Below are 22,480 nucleotides of genomic sequence, written 5' to 3'. Positions count from 1 at the left end.
CCCCCCTGAAATACACTCACAGACCCCAGGTTGGGAACCATTGGTCTAGGGCAGCTGTCTTCAGTCGATCATAGTCGACTAGTCAATCGCAGCAGCTCTGACCACCTCCTCCCCTCTTGGTTTTCCAGTAGCAAATGGTGCTTTAGCAAAGAACCAGCTCCTCACTCTGCCAGAGCCACAGGGTGCTGTAACCCCAGGCTGATCTGCTGGATGCCACCTCAGCAGGGGTTGTTGCCTTTACCTTGAAAGGTGCTTAAATGGACAGGGAGGCATGGAGAGGAACGAGGGCTAGGTTCCTGTTTCAACTGCTGCTAGGTTCCCTCCTCTGATTCGGAAAAGGACTCAGCAGAAAACTGCCCATCACCCACCTGGGTAGGAGCAATGTCTGCAGTACAGAACAAGTTTGAGCAATGCCCAATGGGTCAGGTTGCTTCCTTTCCACACCCAGCCAGAAGAGACTATGTTGGGGGGCAGGGAAGACTCCTCAGTTGCCCCCCTCAGTCCTTGCAGGCTCCCCAGCTGCAGCAGCAGGGAGGGAAGAGGCAAAGGGAATTAATGATGCCAGTCAAAGAAGCGCCATCTCAACACGCAGCCCCAGACAAGTGAATCCACACACTATACAAGATACATACCAACCCCATCCCAGTGTTAGCATAACAGAAGCTGCAGGAGGATTAACAACCATCCTGGTAACTACCACAGCATGAATTGAAGTAGTCCTGCCTCCTGACAGCAACTTTGAAATACCATTGATGGAGCAGTGCCTTCCAGCACACAGCTTGGAACTCCCAGCTAGGCAGAGGAATTAAATGACTGCCTGCTAACTGACAATTCAAAACAGTATTTCATGTCAGGTCATTCATTCTGATAAGTGGAGTAACAATTCATTTGGCTAATTTGGGATGATGAGTGAGCCCTTTAAAACAGCATGAATACTGAATAAGGGGAAGGAACTTTTCAAGAAAATCCAGTCATTTCCTGGGGTATCATCAAGGAGAGTGTGGGGCTGGGATGGTTATGTGGACAGCTGTGTGCATGTGTTAGTACGGTGGTGAGTTGTCTGTGGAAACATCACAAATAACATTTTTTATCAGCATCAAACCCCACATTTGCCCCCCTTCCACTTCCTGTGCCAGGTCACTACCCTTCTACTCCATATGAGCCCTGCTTTCCTTCCAACCCCAGCACTCACATCACCTGCTCTTCATCATCTCTTTCTGCTTCCCGGGGAGCCAGGCTCCCCATCTCCCACCCTCCATATTCCCGTGGGTAAGCTTAACATCCCATAAGCCCTCCTGTTCAAAGCTTCAGCAGAGCCAATTTCCCCCATGGGATTGATCTGGGCTTTTTTTAAAAGTGTGCTGCATGCTGGGGTTTCTTTTTCTGGCAGTGGGGCGGAAAGATAGCAAGGTACCAGCACTCTGAACTTCCCCAAGCAAGACGAACCAGGAACCCCTCCCTTCATCATGCCCTAAGAGAGAAGAGCACTGGGACTCTACTAATCACAAAGTGGTGTCACAGCTGTTCACATTTCTCCAGCCGGGAGAATGGCCATTGCAGTGACCAGGCAGCACAACTGAGGGGTTGGACAGCTATGTTTCAGCTGAGCTCCTTTGGGCACTAGAAGACATTGATCTCAGTTGTGTCTTTTGCTAGAAGTGCTTTCTCCTGCCCCATTACCTTTGGATTACTGCTGCCCTTTCCCCCTTTCCCTATCCTGCTATTGGCTCCTGTCTTCTACTGTTTGTCATCCACTTATCCCTCAGATTTTGATGCTCTTCACCTGCCGCCCCCCCTCCTTTTCTTGGGACTCTGATTTTCACCCTTTCTGCTGCTGCCACCTCAAACTCTGCCCTTTCACTGTTGCTTCCTCTGTCTCTTGGCTGCCCCAAACCACCCCCACCACTGCCTCCTCCTTCCTGACTATTCTGTGATCTTATTCAGGGAGACCGCTCAGTTCTCAGGGGGCTAAGTTAGACAGTTGCTTCTCAGCAGATCCTATCTAAAAAAAAACTGAAAACCTACAAATACTATTTTGAACGAGAAAGTGGATTTTTCATTACAACAGTGGAAGATAGATGCATATGTCTGCTATGTCAAACTAGTATATTGACAAGAAAAAGGAGCAATTTAGAAAGGCATCACAAAACAATGCAGAGCAAATTCAGAGTGATTCCCTTGAATAGCACGTTCCATACAAGACAATGAATTGAAGGCCATTTTGAAAGCTCAACAGTCATGTGTTAGTAAAAAAACAAACAGGAAAAGGGAAGGCCAGCATTGAAGCATCATTTTGTGTTTGCCACCTGCTGGCAAAAAGCACAAGAAATAGCTTATGGATTGACATACATATAAAGATGCAATGACTGTGGCAGTGCATGCCTTAAAGAGTTTAAAAACAAAGGGAAAATAATTATGGCAGTCCAGAGCATCTCACTTGGTGCTTCAACAGCGGTAAGAGGGGTGGAAACTTCGTCTGAAGTTATCTTTCAGCAACTACGGTAGGACTTGAATGACTGTGAATGTCTTTCGCTGAAGTTTGATGCATCAGTTCACATAACTGAGAGTCGCAGTAGTTTTTGTTCGAGTGGCTTTTTTTAAACTGATGTATCGCTAAGTGATGTGACTGATTTGCCCCTTTGAAGGGTGAACAAGAGGTGAAGATATCTATGAAGTCAAAAAGTATGTGCTTGAGAGAAATCATTCAATCAAAAAACTTGTTTGTCACAACAGATGGTGCTCCCACCATGCTTGGCACACATGCAGCCTTTACTGCGTTTTGCAGAAATGATTCAGATTTTCCTTCATTTGCGAATTAACACTGTATAATCCACCAGCAAAGCTATGGACTTCTCACACAATGAAAATCATAGTCAGACGTATAACTTTGATTCAAGCAAGACCCCTCCAGCACTACCTGTTTAATTCTTTACTTAAAGTGCATGTTGTTTCTGGTGAGCCCCTCCGCCATGTGGATGTGAGCTGGATAAGCTACATGAAAATCCTGCAAAGAATTTTGGATCTCATGTCTGAAATTAAGGAACAAAAGTGTGTGATAATCTATTAGACAGTGAACTGAATGAGCTCAACGAGCTGAATTGCAGGGAAAGGACAGACTTATCACCTATGATCAGTACAGCAAATGTATTCAAATTAAACTTTGGCCTTGTTCCCTGTAGTTCAAGGATAAAATGTTACAGCACTTACTGAACATGGAGAAAAAAAGAAAAATGTGGTTCCACCCAGAAAAGTGCTGGCACAGCTGACCTAATTAAAAGAGAGAAATTCAGACAATTTCAAGAATTTGATGTGATGAAACCAATCACTATGTGTATCTCAATTCCTTCCAGCAAATATTGGTGAGTTGGCCACAACATTCCAGGAAGTGTGTGATTTTAAAAGTGGTGAAATTGAGATAGAGATCACTGCCATGCAAAGTGACACTGAGCTGAAAGCCAAAAAAAAAAAAAATCGAGAGAGATTTTTGGGGACTTGAAAACTGATAAAAGTAATCCTTCTCTAAGTGGAGAAGAGAAGACTTCCTATGCAGCAAATAATACAGTAAGTCCAATATATCTTGATAAAGTCTGACACAAGAGTAACAAAAGAAACGAAACCCACAACAGCCCTTTAGACAAGCTAACATAGTAGAGGTCTTACAGCATGAACAGAACACAATATCTTCTATTCTGCCCTATCTGAAAGCCACTCTGAGGCTAAGTCTACACTGGCATAGCAATAACTTCTGACTAAGGGGTATGGAAAAAAACACACCCCTGTGCTCCCAGCACAGTTAGCCTCTCCCATCATTGAGGTGCTGTACACAGGAGCACTGGGAGAGTTCTCTCTCAGCGCTTGTGACATGGCCCAGTTTTCAGTTTAAAGTGCTGCCATGCAGTGGGAACCAGGAGAAGCCTGAGGGAAACAAAAGGAGCTGTCCTTGTGAACAGGCAGGCACTTCTCCACCTGTAGGGGCAACCATCTTGTGGAGTCTTAGCAACTACTACGGCAGTTTAGACTCAAGCACAGCCCTTTAGGAAGGCAACCATGGAAAACTACTTGTGAACATGGACTAAGGGTGTCACCGCTTTTACAGCATTATATTTTGTACAAAAGGTACCTTGTGAGGTACTATTTGAAAGTCACTGTTGATTATTATCCTGGTGAAATGTAACAATACTGCACGTGAAACTGAGATTTTGCTGCTTTATTTTTACTGAACTATGTTGTAATTCTGGGTAACAGGCAGCAAGTTCTTCAGAGACAAAGCACTAGCACTTTGATGTGCTAAAGAGCTATTACCTGCTCGAAAGTTGTAAAAAAGAAATTTATATTTCATCTGAAAGACCATTCGGCGCTCACATAACAAGGAACTGCCTGCCTACATGACCCAGCACAAATTTTTCCAGTATACAAGAATTGGGGTATAAAAACAAAGTCATCTTTTCTGCAGTTAATAAAAACTTATTTTAATGCTTTATCTAAACCAATGTGTTTGGTTGAACTGTTTGGGGAATCTCTATTCAGGTCAACAGGGCTGGTTCGTATTTGTTACCTACAGATGGAATGACAGGCTATGACCTGAGACTACTCCAGTGAGTACAAGATGCACATTTCTACGTGAAAAGGCTGGGTCTGAAGAATATGCAGGTGTCACCCTGTATGTGATCTGTGGATGGCAAGGCATAGCATTCACATGCTCAGCAGGAAGTTACTTTACATCCTAGTGGTGTGAGTGAGCAGAACCTGGACGGGTTTTCTGTTCGCTAGCAAAGCAGTGTAAAAGCCACTCCAGGGTGGAGAGCTAAGGGGACAAAACAGTTCAGCTTTCACCCTGGGGAATGGCACATTAACGTGTGGTGCTACTAGCAAACATCCATGACTTATTTAAAATCTTATGAAGATCTAGGTTTGGCAGCATTCAGACTACATAGAGGTAATGTTAATGCTTTATATGCATGTCTATACTGCACACCTACGCAGTCTTAGGGCAAAGCTGGTACACCAATGTATGCTACGGTGTAGACAGTCACTCATTGACATAGTGGAGGTGGGTTAGCTACACCATGTGGAAAAGGCTCTCCTGCCAGCACAGCAGCACTATCAGTGAAGTGCTGCAGCTGTGGTGCAATATGGGAAGACAAGTTCCAAGTCTTCCATACAGTATGGCGCCTCCTTTAAAAACCGAGACACCATCAAACTCTTCATCCTCAAAGCAGCGCTCGTTTTCAGTCACACTGAACTACTGACTTTAGTCAGCAATTTACAGTAGATCCAGAAGGGATTTCTGGTTACAGAAAACACAACGTAACAAAATTAGTTTTCTATCAAAACTAACAAAGTGTTAGCTTACCATCTTTTCTTTTCATATTTTTCCTGTAAAAACTCCTTTACTTTCTGTGGATCCCTGAAGTCTGGAATTGCTGATGATCTATCATCAAATAATCCTAGCCAAATCTGTTTACACACCTAATTTGGAGAGAATGGGGTTGGGGGGAGAGAAAGACAAAAATCAGTGTTAAAGTTCAAATTTATATCTTCCACTCTAAATTTACAACCATGAACAGAATTCATTTTTGAATATCCACTCATCTTATTTGCAAAGAAGCCTGTCTTACACTAACTGATATTTCAGGCAAGTGAAAGCATATAGTGGCACTGTTTAGATGGTGCAAGGCCATCTATCACAGCAGGGCAAACATAAATCAGTCTCTTATTTAATAGACACACACAGGAAGTACTTGATTTTGAAACTGGTCCCAATGGAATAACACACTTGTCAGTTTGGGCTTTGGAAATCCTTCTCCAAGGTCTACATGTTCAAGCCACAGACAAGACTCTGTCCTGCTTGTCTGTTCCAAACTCTACAAATCACTGTAAACTGATGACCCCAGATTATTATATTTGTATGCAAACAAAGCTAATTCCTGACTAATATATGAAGATCTTCTAACAGGCAAGTTACCTGCAAAAGTAATGCCTTGTTTAACACCAAGGAATTCACAGGATTAACAGAAAAAAGTCTCAAATGAATGGGTCCTGTCCCTTCAATGGTATAATGAAATCAAAAGAGAATGAAGACTCTCTCAGCCTATTACCTGTAGCTCTTATTTATAACCCCGCAGAAACAAAATCATCTGCTGAAAACTTAGCATTAACTACTTAACACTAAGCAAAAGTAGTACTACTCGGAAGTGACCCAAGTCATCTTGCCTGATTAAAGGTTTTTGGTTTTAAAACAAGCCACACAGTTTGTCAAGCAAAGTTACAGAATATTCTGCCAACAATTTAAGGGATCTCCACTAATGAAGATCAAAGTTCATTCCCATCTCAAAGTCAAATCTTTTATTTATTTTTTTTTAAAATTGATTATTTCCACTAACTTATGTATACTTCCACTGCCACAAATTCCATGTTCTCTCTCATTATCAGATAAACTGAGCACAATGATGCAATGAGCAATCTCTCATTGTGGAACAGCATTCTATTTGAATCACAAGGTTGAAAAAGAATAGTTAAACTTTGTGCTTTACTTCTAACAACTCATTCTCTGCTACATGATCATTTACATAGTAACCTTCATCTCCCCCTTCCAAAAAAACCAAAAAACACAACCCTCAAAATGTCTTCACAAAACTTGAGTTATGTAACAGTCACTTCATCCACTACAGATTGAACCTCTAATCCAGAAATCTCATCTGGCAACATCCATAATCTGGAATGATTTTACTTAGACCACCACCTATCATGGGTGTGGCCAAATTGCCCATAGTCCCATAAAGTTTGTTTACAGCCACCACCCCGATCTGTGTTTTGTGTTATTTAGCTGTAATTTACCCGCAAATAAGCAGCGAAAGTGTTGGTAATGCTGCTAGACAATATTGACCTCCCATGGTCTGTCAAGTTCTCTCACTTGGTACCAGTCAGATCCCAAGGGTGCCAGATGAGAGAGGTTCAACATGTACTGAAATAAAACTAATAAAATGAAAAGTGGCATATCTGATAAGAAATGGAGAATATTCAATTAAAACTGCTCAGGAAATACAGGTGGGAAGAAAGTGATTACTGAATCTGTAATTCAGACAAGACAAAGGAGTACAGTAGTCCCTCAAGTTGTGTGAGGGTTGTGTTTCCACACCCTCACAACTCAGATTTCATGTAAGTTCGGGGGCAGGGGTGCATTTTTTTTCCCTGGCAGAACACATTCTGCAGCCAGGAAAGCAGCAGAAACACCTGGAGCTCCTTTCAAAGGGCAAGTCCTGGGGTTGGGAAGGGCAGTTTGGGAGGGTTAAGCCTAGTGGTGGGTTGGAGCTATGGGGAGTGTCGGAGTGGAGAGGTGGAGCGAAGCCAGGGTGGGTTAGGGCTGCAGGGGTGGGGGGGAGCAGGATTCTGAGTTGCGCTTAACTTGCATTTATGCAAGTTAAGCGCAAGTCGAAAATCACGCATTTTGAGGGATTACAGTATATATTCTTACAAAAAAAGAGTTGTTGGTATTTTTAATGGCCACAAATCTTTGGAGCACAGCCTCTGACAGTGCAACATGCTGGCTTAGAGTCAGAGGGAAGCGTTCCACCTTCTGAACTGTAAGCAGTGCTTCCTGTAAGACTTGTCAGTGTCAGTCTGAAAATCTGGTGGAATGAAGACAAATTAGCATAACCACTTTCATTTGGGGGAAAAAGACTGATTCAAGTCAGTGGCATCCAGCCTTTTCAGATGAAGACTGGAAGATATTTCAGGAAGGTTGAGATGGCACCATAAGCACTTTGGAGCAGATTCTCCTCACTTTTCTTTAAGCCACTTGAGTGACAAACAAATTATTGCAGAAATCCCTTCCTATAGATTCAGTTCTCAGAAGGCAAAGAGCAAGCATAGGCCAGGTCTACAGCTTTGGGCATGCCTACCCTACCCATTGGATTGATAGGCAGCAATTGATCAAGCAGAAGTTAATTCATCAGGTCTCATATAAAAAGAGAATGTGATTTCTGAGTGCTCTCCCATCAACTCTGGGGAGAGTGTCTGCCATCAGCTCATTACAGTGAAGACCCTGCAGTAAGTAGATCTAAGCAAGTCAAATTCAACTACATTATTCACACAGCTGAAGTTGTGTAACTTAGATCAATGGCCCGCAGTAGTGTAGAACAGACCTCTCCTGCTACAGCTATGCCAACATACCACACCAGCAAATTACTCCTTATGGGAGGCGAGTTTGCATCTGCAAGCCTCTTCTTTTGACAGGATGGATTATTCCAGAGGTGCACAAAGTGGGGGGCACAAAGTGATCAGCCTCACTTCTAGAAGACCAGCTACATGCATAGTCAGTCTCTATCACCTCTTCCTCTCTCTCTCCTTGTACAATGAAGACCATAAAAGAAAGAAGTTAGTGGGAAGTTAGGAAAGTGGAATCCATGGGCTTCTTAAAGGGGAGAGGCCAGAGACTGCACTACAAAGTAGCAGATACACTGGATCTATTTACAGGCCTTCCCAGCACAGCCACTTTCCCTTTCTGCAGCGCAGCCCAGATTCCAGCTTCTATCTTATCGTTAGAGTTGTGCTCCCCCCCCAACTCCATTTGTTTTTGCAGAGTGGGAGCTGATTCTAAGCACTGCAAAAAGCAGGGCAGGTACCTGCTGACTTGGAAAGGTCTTTGGGCTGTTCACAAGTCTGAAATGAGACACTGCAAATGGTAAACCTGGGAGCCAAGTCTGCTTTAAAAATCTGGAAGAGATAATCAGAACTTCATTGGGGCCCCACTCCCAGAGGTGCTGGAGCAATTTTTAGAATAGGGCACTGAGAAATTTTGAACCAAAAAGTGTTTGAACCAAATGGAAACCATTTCAAGCTGGGGGCACTGTAGCACCACCACCCGACAAACCCTTAGTTCCAGCATCTATGCCCAATCCTGAGTTTTTACTCTTTATGCTGGCATGGAGCCAACTCCCTCAAATGTAGGTCCCCCTGTGAAAAAAAGGCTGTATGACAGTAGTGATCAAACCTAGAAATTCAATATGCCCCAAGTGCTGTGTCAACTCAGATTAATTACAAAGGGGAACGTACAATGCTAGGGTCCTGACTAGTGTGCATTAACTTTAGTTGTGCAATAAAAGTCAGGAGAGCTAACAATGCTTCTCTCATGATACTTGGACATTCAAACAAAAAAAACCACCCCTCATCTTGGAGTCAAGTGATTTCATGAGAATTTCAATTACTTCTATTCCCCCCATCCCTAAATGGCCTCCACAAGGATTAAACTCTCAATCCTGGGTTTAGCGGGCCAATGCTCAAACCACTGAGCTATCCCTTCCCCACTACTTCCTGTTCAAGTACATTTCTAGACCTCATAGTTGCAGAGAAAAAAAACCTTGAAAGTGTGAATTGAGAGCATGCTAAAAGCTGGGAAGCCAAAGAATTAAAAAGAAAATAAACAAAACACTTAGTAGTCTCACAGGGTAGCCTTGTTAATCAGCAAAACCAATGAGCAGTTCCATGGCACCATAAAGCAGGGGTGCTCAAAATGTGGGGGACGGGGTGCATGAAATTTTTGTTAGCAAAAGTTTTATCAAGTTTATTGTGAAGATGAAAGTTTAATTTATTTAAAAATCCATTTTAGAATGCCCAGGGAGGTTAAAGTGTTTCCCTCTAGATGTGTGTGTACTGTATTCAAAATCTTATGTTGGATTTAAAAGTTGAATTTTACCACAAGATTAAAAATGGAGACAGCTGAATTGGAAGCCATTTGCAAATCTGACACATTTAACCTAACCCTGAACAGAGATCTCGGATATCTTCTGCACTGAATGACAATTTTTCCACCTTTGCCATTTGTAGGAATAGGACATATCCTACTTAATTTGAATCAACTGGTCCTACTAGCACAGGTAACCCCCTTTTTTTCCCCTCCCAAACCTGGCTACATAAACTCTGGATTCTATTTTTCCATGCTATTTTCATCTAAAGTGGGTCTTTCTTAGTCTCTAAGGTACTACAGAACTGCCTGTTTGTAAAATAGGGAATACATTTATGGCACCACCATTATGGTACGTTGCCATGACAGGGAGTTATGCAGCAGGTGCATCAAGGAAGGTTTAGATTGGACTTTAGGGAAAATTTCCTAACTGTCAAGCTGGTTAAATACTGGAATAAATTGTCATCATTGGAGATATGTAAGAACAGGTTAAATAAATGTCTAACAAGGATAATGTAGATGGTGCTTGGTCCTGCCATGAGGGCAGGGAACTGGACCTCATGAGGTCCCTTCCAGTTCTTATATTCTATGTCTTCTGTAATATACAAATAAGAAAGTGACACAGTAGCAACTCTGGATATCTCATACCACTGCTTTCTATACTGTATACAGAAGTAATAGTTCTAAACAGTTAACTAAACAAACCATAAAGATTAGCTAAGCTAAACTCTGCCCCACCCCCACCCCGGACTTTTTTAAGCAATATCCAACATACTAAACAGCTTTGGAATTTACTTGTGCAATCACACGCACTAACAGGCAAAGAGAGTCTTGACAAATGATACATTAAAAAGTTGATTAACTTTGTTTTTTGGCCACATCATCTTCATCCATAACCATTTTCTCACAATAATAGGCAAGTTTCCTTGTATTTCATTCTTGGAGGTAAGTCCTGCATCAGCTTCTTGTACTGCTTATATTTGACACATTTTCTCTTTCAGAATATTCCCAAATAGGATCTCTTTTACACTCATGAGCTGTGACAGTTTCTGTTGAAAAAGTGTGGGGGTATAAAAGGAAGCTGTATGAGCTGAATAAGGTCTTCCATTTTTCCTTCCAGTCCACATCACTGTTTCTTTCTAAGCTGCCTCTGTCCTTTCCTATATATTCCCTCTCTATATTTAGGAAATGTCTTAACCCTGCTGAACTTGGCCAAGGTCCACCACCACATGCACACAGAACAAAAACAATTCTAGGCAGCCTGTGTCAATCTTTGCAAAATGTTAGCCTGCAGCAGATGATTAAAACTGAAAGCCCAGAACTTTCAAGAAGCAAGAGCTGGTAATTAGGCTGGGCAGGAAAAAAAAGCCAGTAATTCATTTTAATGAGATCAAGTGTAAGTGTAGCATGTTTGTGATAAGATTTAACTGTAAATTACTTTTAAGTGAAGATTTTAATATTTTATGGATAATTAGACTTTTTACTTTAAGTTATTTATTTTATATTGATTTTTATCTACCCTACTCACCTCCCTGCTGGCAGCTAGGGGCGAGGGTGCAGAAAAACCATCCATGGCTTCTCACCTCCAGCGAGATCCATACCTGGAGTCCAGCTAGTTGCTGTACTCCCAAGCAGGGACCTGAGCAGGAGGAGTGATACACAACAGGGACCCTGGAGAACAGACCAGCTTGAACTGGACTGCAAACCCAACAGCTGCCCAGCTGGACAGTCAGACCTCATTAGTTTTATTGCTCCTGAAGCCACGAAATTGATGAAGCAGCCAACAGCCTCTGCAATATAGTTTCCCAAGCTGGGGTACATGCCCCCCGGGAATTGGGGTTGGTGAAGAAATTCCACAGAGGGGGCATGAGGTGATCCAGCCCCGCCCCCCACCCCCCGGGGTCATTCCCCACACTCCAAGAAAGAGCCAGCCTTGGCTTCCAGCTCTCAGCCCCTGCCATTTTACATGGCAACCCAGCATAGCTGCTACAAAAAGCAGCCAGCCAGCCAAAGACCTAAGTAGAGCTAGCTGCCTCCTGCAAAGGAGTGTGGGTTGTGGGGGGAGAGGAGAGAGGAAGATGGGTTTAGATGAGGGGCTGGGTTTGTCTGGTTCAGAGGAAAGGGAGAGGATGGGGGTAACAGCAGTGGGCTGGTGGTGCCTAGCTTTGGGGGGGAAGGTAGAGGCTCAGGTGGGCGCACCACAGTGCTGAAGTGGCTAGCCCTGGCTGGGTTGCTCAGGCTGGTGGGTGGGTGGCTCAGGCAGCTAGCTGACCTGGGCTGCACCAGGACCCCAAAAGGTGATGGCTGTGCCATTAGCTTGGCCAGTCCATAGTCAGCCTCCATGCTAGGATGGCACCGGAACAGTGTCTGGTACCCTGGTCAGAGCTGCAGCTGGTCTCTGCAAGGGCCCAGATTGTGCCTGAAGCTCTGGGGCCACGCCAACAGCCCATTTGGGGTTGAGCTGGTGCTCACGGGGCCAGGACCATGTCCCGTGTGGGGCTGGAATCATCCTTTGCAGCCAGTGACTGGGCTGGTGTTGGCCTAGGAGGGGTCAAGGTCTGGCATGAGGTAAGGGGGCCCCGGGGATGAGGAGGAGGGCACTAAGGTACTGGTGGTTGGCACGTGGCTCAGGGTCGGGTGGCATGGCTCCATTGAGTCTGCTATCCACTATTTTCCAGACAACTTTTCTGGTAACCCCATGTGTAAATTATGACACGATCCATTCAATGTTGATGTTCATGCATTGCCAGAAGTATTGCAAGAACAAGCACTCAAAATAAAATACGATTCAAGTGCAAAAAATATTTCAAAAATTCAGGCTTGGAGGAATTTTGGATAGAATGTTTCCCAACGTACTTGAAAGTTGATAAAAGTGCTACATATTATTTTCATTTTTGTTAATGTACCTTTAAGAAAAGCTTTTCAATTTTAGTCACATTAAAAATGAAATTAAGAAATCAACTGGATGTCAAAAACAATTTGCACTGAGCACTTTCATCTTTTAAACCTAGGATTTCCCAACTTGGGATGAAAATGCAGCATCATCCCTCACATTAACTTAATTTTGTTTCTGCTGTTTCTGATGTTAGATTGCATTTTTAAATTTTTGGGCCAAGAAAACTATGTGCTTATTTTTAGTTTTAAATAACATTTAATATCAGATTTGTGTTTATTTTAAAATACAAATAGAAATTTTTTTTATTAAGAGGGGTTGGATGATGGTAAAGAAGAGGTGGGGAGTGTTAGGGTCTCTCAAAAATGAAAAGGGAGGGCATGATGCCAAAAAGGTTGGGAACCACTGCTCTAGAAGTTAGTGCCAACACTGACACTGTTACCTTGATTCCACCAACTTGACTCCACTAACTGACTCCCACTCCAGGCGATGTGCAGGGCTCTTAACGACAGTGTAGCAGGGCTCTTATGTCAGTGAAAGCAAGGCAGTCCACTGCATACTCTGACATAAAAAGGTCAACATCAGCTGACCCGAATGTAGCTGTGATGTGCTGGAGCCCTAGCAGTGATGCCACTATTTTGCTTATGTACATAATTACACAATTTGCAAATTAAAAGCTAGAGGTTGCAACACAACTGTTTCAAAACAAAATATTCACTGCAGGAAAGATTTTGAAATAGTTTCCTTGCATAAGCAAGTTATAACCTTGTAATAACCAATGCTGACATCAGAAGTGCTGAACTACTACTACTGTCTATAAAAAGACCATTTTTCTTCCACTCAGAGTGGAAAGTGCAGTTTGCACGAAGTCAGGTTGCACAGCCAACGCACAGAGACATAAAGGGGACCACATGCAACCCACAGGATTGCCCAACACTCCCCCACCCTGCACTCACTGTCAGCACTGCAACACTTCCAATGAGTGCAGAGGCAATCCTGCCTCTCACCGAGCAGCTCCGCCTGAGAGCAACATCATCATCCTAGCTCACACTACTCTCACGCTGTACAGCTCCAGAGATGGGGGGAAGGACAGTTGCCCTGCACTTACCAGAAGCCGTGCTGTGCTTCTGTGGGAAGAGGAAGAGTGTGAGCACTGAATGAATAGTTATTTATTAACCTAAATAAACAAGTTTTATTTCTTTGTTCTAATTTTAGTTAAATGTGTAAGTTGCAAGCTCTTCCACCAATATTAGTGGTACCTATGCCCCTTAGCCTCAGGATAGGGCTATACTAGGAAGAAAAAATCAATTTATGATATGCACTAGCTATGTGAATTGTCCTAATCAGTTTAAGATGTTTCTACTGATAATATAACCACAACACAGAAGCAATCAGAACAGGTATTATGAGGTATGATGGTTTTAGCACCTTAAAATGGAGTTTAGTATTATGAGAGAAACGTATTAATTGAGTGGAGGGAACAGCTCAGTGGTTAAAGCATTGGCCTTGTAAACCCAGGGTTGTGAGTCCAATGCTTGTGGGAGGGTGACCTTTCAAGGCTTTGCAACAGGCTAGACTTAAAGTCAGGAATGGTGATAAGTCCTGCTGTGAGTGCAATGGCCTCTGAAGGTCCCTTCCAGCTCTATGAGATATGTATGTATATCTCAATACTTCATATTTCTGATGAAATGATCCACACTTAGTTGTCTTTATGTAGTAAAAAAGCAGCTATTGGCACCTAGTGTCAGCCACAGCTGCAAATTTTGGAGGAGGAAAACAATGAAAGCATGAACAGAATATAGACCAATGAAAAGTTTTCTTGGCAATCTGAAATGTAAATGGAAGTCAGATTCTAGAATGGGGTTTCCCAAACTGGGGGGCATGCCCCTGGGGGGGACATAAGGCAACCAAGCCCCCCCACCCCATAATTTCCTCCACCTGAAGGAAGAGCCAGCCTTTGCTTCTGGCTCTCAGCCCCTGCCATTTTATGTGGGTGACCAAGCACAGCTGCTATAAAAAGTAGGCAGCCAGTGAAAACCCACATGGAGCTAGCTGCCTCCTGCAAAGGTGAATGTGTGGGTTGGGTGGAAGGGGAGAAGGAGGAGGGGGAGGGGTTAGACAGGGGGTTAGGGGTGCCTGGGTCACGTGACAGGGATAGAATAAGAGCCAGGGGCTGGTGGTGTCTGGCTTTATTGGAGGGGCTTGAAAGGCTGGCTGGCTTGTGGGACTTGCCGGGCTTGAGCGTCTGACTCCAGCATTGCAGGGCTCAGGTGGCTTGGGCTGGCAACTGGCCCCCGCAACACAGGGCTTGGGCAGCTGGTTCCAGCAGTGTAGGGCTCAGGTGGCTGGCCCCAGCAGTGCAGGGCTTGGGTTGGCAGGAGGGTGGCTGGGCCCAGCAGCGTGCACCTCAGGCTGGTGGGTGGGCAGCTGGCCCTGGAAGCCTGGGGCTTTGGTAGGCAGCTCGGGCAGCTGGCTCACAGCCAGGGCAGGCAGCTGGCCCCAGCAGCGTGTGGCTCAGGTGGCTGGCCACAGCAGCAATGGGTTTGGGCGGCTAAGGCTGGTGGGAGGGCAGCTGGCCTTACCGGCATGGAGCTTGGGTGGACAGCACAGGCAGCTGGCCTCAGCAGCACAGGGTTCATGTTGCCAGTTGCTGCTCTGGCAGTGCAGGTCTCAAGAGGGTGGGCAGCTGCCTCAGGCAGCTCTGGCCACAGGTACAGGCTCAGGTAGCTGGCCAACTAGGGCTGCACCAGGCACTGGCAAAGAGCCAAGAAAAACTACTTGTGCTTATTTTTAATTTTAAATCACTTATTTATATCAGGTTTGTGTTTATTTTAAGTTACGAAATGAATTTTTTTTAAAAGGGGGGTTGGACTCTGGGAAGGGGGACATGACTTTCGCAAAAAGGGGGGCATGCTGCTGCTAACTTTGGGAACCACTGTTCTAGACTATAGCGGTATAAATAAGAGAAAATGGTATCTGTAGTATATCTCATGATCACAGAACACATGGGGCTCCAACTAAAGGACTCATACATCCCTGAATAAACAAAGCTACAGTATTTTATAACTTATTCAATCCTTGCCTTGAAGATTTGTGAAACTGCCATAGTACTCTGATTCAAATATCTGATTAAGCAATCAGAACCAAACAATTTTAAAAATCAGTCTAAACTTCAGATTTCGTTCAAGTCAGTCTAGAAATGACTGCTAGTCAAACTCCAGCTATATATACCTGCAAAATAAAAAAGGTCTTTAAAAGCTCTTCTTACTTTCATTCTTAAAAGCTGAAAGCACGCCATTAAATAAATTATTCCACACTTACATTTGGGTAATCAGAATGATCATTTTTAGGGGTATTAGTTAACTCAACAGGATTAATTCAAAATTAATTGTTTCATTGCACTGGTCAATAGCATACCAACTGACACCAATGTTTGACAGTCTATATTTAATATACTGATATCAATTACAACTCAAAAAGTATATAGCACTCAAATTATTTACAAATATTTACACCATAAAACTGATAAATTTTCTCAGTTCACCTCATACTAGTAGCATAGTGCAGTCTCTTCACAGTAGACCCCCAAGACACACCAATTTGACTTGTACGTTCCTCATTTTAATGTGAGTCAAGGGGCACCACAGCAGCAGCTCCAGCCACAGGGAGCTGCTGGGGCCAGGGAATCCCCAGGCATTAAAGGGGATGGGAGCTGGAGGAGCACAGTGCTCTGCCAGTTCCAGCCCCACAGAGCTGCTGCTGGGGCCAGGGAATCCCAGGATACTGGGGGATGGGAGCTGGTGGAATGCCCGCCAGCTCCCTTCCCCCTTAATCTGGGGACTCCCTAGCACTGGAGGCTACCTGGGGTGGAGCTGGCAGCCTCACCCACACCTCCACTTGCAAGAAATTCAAATTAACACCTGATTTCCCAAGACCTTAATTCATGTGCAAGTGGAGGTGTCTACCACATTATGAAAGTGCAACTTACAAATGCAGAGTTGTGTGTTTGGCTTTGTGTGTATGTTTTTCTTAAAATCACAACTTAACACTTCAAAGCCTACAATCTTCATGCCCACCTGCACACTTCAGCTACAATTCCAGAGGACATGCTTCCATGCTGATGACTGGTTAAAAAAAAAAAAAAGTTAAATTCAGGACTGAACTCCTTGGCGGAGACCTATGTGTTTCCTGCTATTTCACCTGCATTCTGCCATGTGTTTCATGTTACAGCTGTCTCAGATGACCTACCACATTGCTCATTTTAAGAGCACCTTCACTGCTGACTTCACAAAATGCAGAGATAAATGTGAGATATCTAACTAGCATAGCTAGCATGCCTCTATCAAGGTGTAAGAATCTGAAGTTCCTTCCAAAAAATCTGAGTGATGAGGTCTGAAATACACTGTCATAAGCCTTGAAAAAGCAACACTGCGATGCAGAACCTTCATCTTCTGCCACCAAAAAAGAAAGTCATCTGGCAGCAGATGAAGACGTGCATGTGCTAGGCTGTGCTCTTTGGACAGTTATGAAGCAGAATTTATCAGCTTGAAAGCACGTATTCTGACACGGCGGCTGGAACATGAAGGAACATTCAAATGTTTAGCATATTTAATACATAAATGCCTTACACTGCTACTACTAAAGTGTCTTGCTAATGCCTGTTCCTACTTATAAGAGACATTGCAAATAGGAACAGGCAGCATTATCTCCTATAAAAGTAAACAAAAGTTGTTTTACTTAGCGATTGGCTGAACAAGAAGTAGGATTGAGTGGACTTGCAGACATTTGAGTGTGGTTGTAGCGTTTCATTACACATTTGTAAGTTGCAGCTGCACAATAAAAAGGATTACACTACAATGCTTGTACAAGGTAAACAAGGATACCATTATTTTTATAATTTTACCATGCAAATATTTATAATATGAAGTGACCACTATACATTTTGTATTGCTTTGTGATTGAAAATCACCACATTTGAAAATGCAGAAGATGCCCAAAAATATATTTCAATTGATATTTTTATTGTGTAATCTCACGATTAAACGTTTCAATCATTTGATGGCCCTCATAATTTAGGGTCTTGCCTTGCCAACTTTCTTTTGAAAGTAACCTTTAATTTATAATGCTGTTAGAACTTCCATCGTGGGCTCCAGTAAGTTTTCTACCCCATTTCCCTTTGTTAATTCTACTGATATGTTTTACTAATTTTTTGCAATGTGAACTGTACATAAGAGAATGCAATCAATTTATTCTGTTTTAAGGTTCTTTGCCTTCACACAGCACGAAAGAGAGAGAGCATACAGCATCTCTCAAAGGAAGACACACCAGAAGGTAAAAGGATTTGTAATGTAACAGACTGATATACTTCAAGCACCTGACTAAGCTCTGAGAGAAGAGAAGGGAAAAGGCCACGTAAAAACAAAAGGGCAATGGTGCTAGTAGTATGAATCCAGGTGGTCTCCAGTTACAGTTTTAATCAATGTGTTATTCACTAAACATTTTCACATGGTAATTAAAGGAAGCTCTCTTTTTAAGAAAAAAGTCTCCATTATAAAGATTGATTTCTTTAGTCTACTTTTGCACTTCGCACTCCTGAAATTCTGAAAAAAAAAAAAATCAAATATTGCACTAAATGAAATCATTTACCAAACATTTGGTAGTCTACAATAAAAAGGAGCACTTACTTCATTTCCATGTTTTTGCAGAAATTCTATTTCCTGTTGAGTGAATGTGGTCATGGAGATAGACTTAACCCTGTGAGGCGGATTTAAACCTCGCCTAAAAGAGTAAGCAAAAAAAAATTTGTCAGTGTGCTGGAAAAAAAAAATACAACATACGATTTCCACCTTTCCAATAAGCTACAACTTTTTTTTAAATTGGCGTACGGTTTAAAGAGTTGGCCTTGGGAAAATATGCAACGGAGCTACAAATCAACCAACCTGGTGAAATCTAAATGGTACTGTACATTAGACAGGTTGAACCTCTAATCCAGAAATCTCTTGTCCAGCATGATTTTAATGAGCTAGATGACCTCTTCTCATGGGTGTGGCTAAGCTTCCCATGGTCCCATGAAGTTTGTTTACCAGTCCTGGCTCTCAATGTTCTGTGCTGTTATTTAGCTGTAATGTGCTAGACAATACTGACCTCTCATGGCTTGGCAATTCTTTGTGAATGAGATAGGTATTTCACTTTGTAGTCCAAGTCTCCCTCCCTCAGTGCTCCATCCATTCTCAGTGCATTGTCCCACCCGCATGCTCCTCCTCCCCCAATCCCAGCTTCCTATCCTGGTCCTTGTCCAGCCAGTACCAGTTCTCCCCCTCCACTCATGCTGCTTTTTGGATCTCTGTCCTCTCCCCATCCTACAACTAGTCCTCTCAGTCATTTTGCCTAGTTAATTCCAATTTCCATCCCCATCTGCCAGTCTCAAGGCCACCGTGTCTTTGCTCCAGTTATACCATCATTCACCCCAACATCTGGCCTTATCCTGTCCGCATTCAGATCAGGTAGTTTCTTCTTTCAGGCTGCCTAGGAGCTGGGGGACATAATGCGATCACAAGAGAAAGGCACTCTACTCTCAGTTCCAACGCCCAAGCCAGAATCCAGCACAGCCTGCAGCAGCCCACAGCTACAATGAAAAGTCTCACTGAGCCCTGAATTGGAATGTGCTCAATGAGAACAGAATCTTCTGGAAATTTAACTGTTAAAAAAAATATCAGTATGGAACATGTATAAAAAACACTTTTCAAAAATATTATTTGGGCAGATTCACGAAGACAGCAAATGGCACATTCCTGACTGATATCACCAGGTGTCTGGCTTGCAACTGTAATGCCCAATCGAAAAGGCACCTGGCAGCTCCAGTCAGCTGTGGTCAAGACAAATTCTCTACCTTCCCTAGCTCCTCACACTTCCTGGAAGCAGCTGCCAGGTCCCTGCAGCATAAAGGCACAATGAGGCTCCATGCAAAGTTTCACCTGAAATGCTAGTTTAGTTCCCCGTCAATAGAAGCAGCTATGACCATTGCGAGCTACAGTAATGGTGCCTACAGTTGCAAGGTCAGCATACAGAGCTGCTAGGCTGCAGGGACACCAAACCATTGTTAGTGCCACTTGAACCCCAAACCCACTCCTCCACCCCAAGCTCTGACCCCAGCCGAAAGCCACCTTCTGTGCCGCAAACTGCTCATCCCCGGCTTCACACTCATCTCCAATACTGCCAGAGCCTCTCTCCCACACCCTCCCAGAGTCCTTTACTGCACCCTGAAAGCCTTCATTTTTGGCTCCTTTGTAAAGCTTTCACCCCCAGCCACACACACACACACACACAGAGCCCAACCCCGTGAAAGTACTAAGGGTAGGAGAAAGTGAGCAATGGAGGGAGGGGAAGAGATGGAGCTAGTGGCAGGTGGGGACTCAGAGGGGCAGGGTGTTGGGGGTTTTGTGCAATTAGAAAGTTGACAACGCTAGCTACCACCACCTCCATCCCATCAAATTTCAAGTCCCTGCAACCAAACATGACTGCATTTTAGAGCTATGAAACATACCATTAACCAGAAGTTAACATAAAATTATATTTTCCCCTAACTTTGTTCTGAAAAATGACTGAAATCTTATTTAAAATCAGCTTTGATCACTTGACATGGAAAATTTCAGCCCAAACATTTAAATGTTGCTACAGATACAAGGACTTGAGAACAGGAGCTTGTAATGGGAAGTATCAGGCAACCTCAGTAACAAACATGCTACACATGCCACCTGTAATAATATACAGATCATGTTATAAACAGTCATGGTTTTGTAAATGATAATTTAAACTGACATCTTTTAAATGTAATCTATTTACCAGTTATGGAGGTGTTAAAATGCCTTTTGCTTTAGCTAGGCTGCATTCTTGCACACTATGCAATGATTTACTTTAACATAGGGACAGATGTTGCACAACAGTTTAGGCTTGGTCTACATTAGGAGATTAATTCGAATTTAGGTGACTTTGAATTTGTAAGGAATCTGTCAACACCACAGGGTCCGTTCCATCAACTTTAAACGCTCTTAAGGTCAACTTTTGTACTTCTACTTTTCACAAGAAGCAATACGAAATTCAACCTTGCCCGTCGACCTTAGGGTAGTGGAGGCAGAGTGCTGTGAAATTCGACATTCTTAGCGTCATGGTATAAACCACAGCACCCCCTCTGGCCAGCACTTTAAGCTCTGCTGCTCTCCAAGTGTGCAGGAAGTGGCCCAGGAAAATCTGAAAGTCATTTCCTGCTTGACCAGAGTGGTGAGTGGAGCAGGCAGCACACCACAGCAGCACGTCTAGTCATGAATTCTCAGGGTCTTAGATGAATTCTAGTATGGAGCACGCAGGAGATCCAGAAACGCACTGCTGCATTGGAGGATGAATGTGTTGAGAAAATTACAAAGCAGCAGAAGAAATGCAAGCATATACACAAAGACCTCACAGGGCATGGAGGAAAATAGGTATACCAGGGACACCAAGCAGTGGCAGGTGAAAATAAAGGAGCACAGGCAGGTGCACCACAAAACAAAGGAAGAAAATGGACCTTCTGGGTCATCACCACAAACATGCCACTTCCATGAGCAAGCAGCTGCATGGGATTCTACGGAGTGACGCAACCACTGTCCTTCAACAGCCTGTGGATACCTCCAACGAGATTCCTCAGGCAACAGAAAAGGAGACAGTGGGCGAGGAGGACTATGACAATGGTTAGCAGGTGAACAGAACAGCTGCTCTTGCTGACAGCCAGGAGCCGTCTAACATTGGATCTCATCTCCTCACCTCAGGACATTTCACAGCCACTCCCTGATGGCGGGGAGGCACAACTGGAGAGTTCTCATTTTTAATAATGCTACAAGTGGGCTAAGACAACTAGGCGTAATCTTTTGCAGCTGTTACTCCTGAACAACCCAGGGCCCCTGGAACAACTTGTTAATGTGTCCGAGGACAGAGCAATGATCTTCCTGGCTCATCTCTATAAAGCTCTCAGACAGGTACTCTAATTTTTCCTCACAAGGTTTTTGGGGAGACCTGCCTTATGCAGACCTCCTAGATAGGACACCTTTCTCCTCCAAGCCACCAATCAGTAATCTGGAGTCATATCACCACAGAGCTGTTTTGCATAATAACAGGCCTTGTGCCCGCATTGGCTTAGCATTCGTTCCTTATTGAGTTTTCTTATTCTAAGCATACTGCATCTTTCTGCAACAAGAAGCAGGGGAAGGAGCATTAGGCTAAATACCCAGACTACCGCTTTCCCCCCTACCCTGGGCTGCTAGAGGGCAGGAAATTTTCACTGTCCCAGCACAGTTGGGGGCAGAGAGCAATATGGTGGTCCAGAGCACTGCAGGGAGGAAAGCAGGTGGAAGCAAGGGACCACATAGCGAGAGAGAGCAAGGCACCATGCTGGGACATGGCCCCCTTTCCAGGCTGCTGTGGAAAAGAAAACTCACTGCCTCAGCCTAGAGGGTAGGGAAGGTGGGGGGAGGGGGAGGAGACGACCATGGGGTAAGAGAGCAAGGCACACAGTGACCACCACTGCCACAGCCCATAGGAACCATCACCACTCCCACAATCCGCCTGCTGCAAGCAGTTGCAAAAAATGCTTTTGTAATCACGTCCCCATTCTGTGTCTTACCATGGCTGAAAACAAAATGTGTCAAGCAGGTCCTTTAGAGATGTCTACACAAGACCTGCTATACAGAGGGCACTTAAAAGCCCAAATTTGTTCCTAAGGAGAATACATGCCTACTGGCTTTCACGGGGTTCATTCAAGATATTCCTTTGTGTTTTGTTAACCTTATCTCCTTAATGTCAGGCCTTCCCTTTTTTCCACAGCACACACAACAGCTGTCTCTGTCATCGATGCTTGCCCCCCACCCTCTACTGTT

General features: G+C 43.8%; 1 protein-coding gene across 17 annotated transcripts in view; it reads right to left on the bottom strand.

Annotated features, from left to right (window-relative positions):
• The window catches only part of AGFG1 (ArfGAP with FG repeats 1), a 76,383-nt gene that overhangs the window by 30,316 nt on the left and 23,587 nt on the right, over positions 1–22,480 (bottom strand). For all 17 annotated transcript variants that reach the window (XM_075003658.1, XM_075003668.1, XM_075003660.1 and 14 more), the window contains exons 2-3: positions 18,260–18,353; positions 5,354–5,469 (exon numbers count right to left, since the gene is read on the bottom strand). In XM_075003658.1, the coding sequence (XP_074859759.1) occupies positions 5,354–5,469; positions 18,260–18,353 (210 nt within the window). The remainder of the gene's footprint in view (positions 1–5,353; positions 5,470–18,259; positions 18,354–22,480) is intronic.

Source organism: Carettochelys insculpta, chromosome 10 (genome assembly GCF_033958435.1).
Source record: "Carettochelys insculpta isolate YL-2023 chromosome 10, ASM3395843v1, whole genome shotgun sequence".
In the NCBI taxonomy this organism is placed as follows: domain Eukaryota; kingdom Metazoa; phylum Chordata; order Testudines; family Carettochelyidae; genus Carettochelys; species Carettochelys insculpta.
The sequence above is the reverse complement of the archived record's forward strand: the minus strand, read 5'-3'. Positions and strand labels throughout refer to the sequence as shown.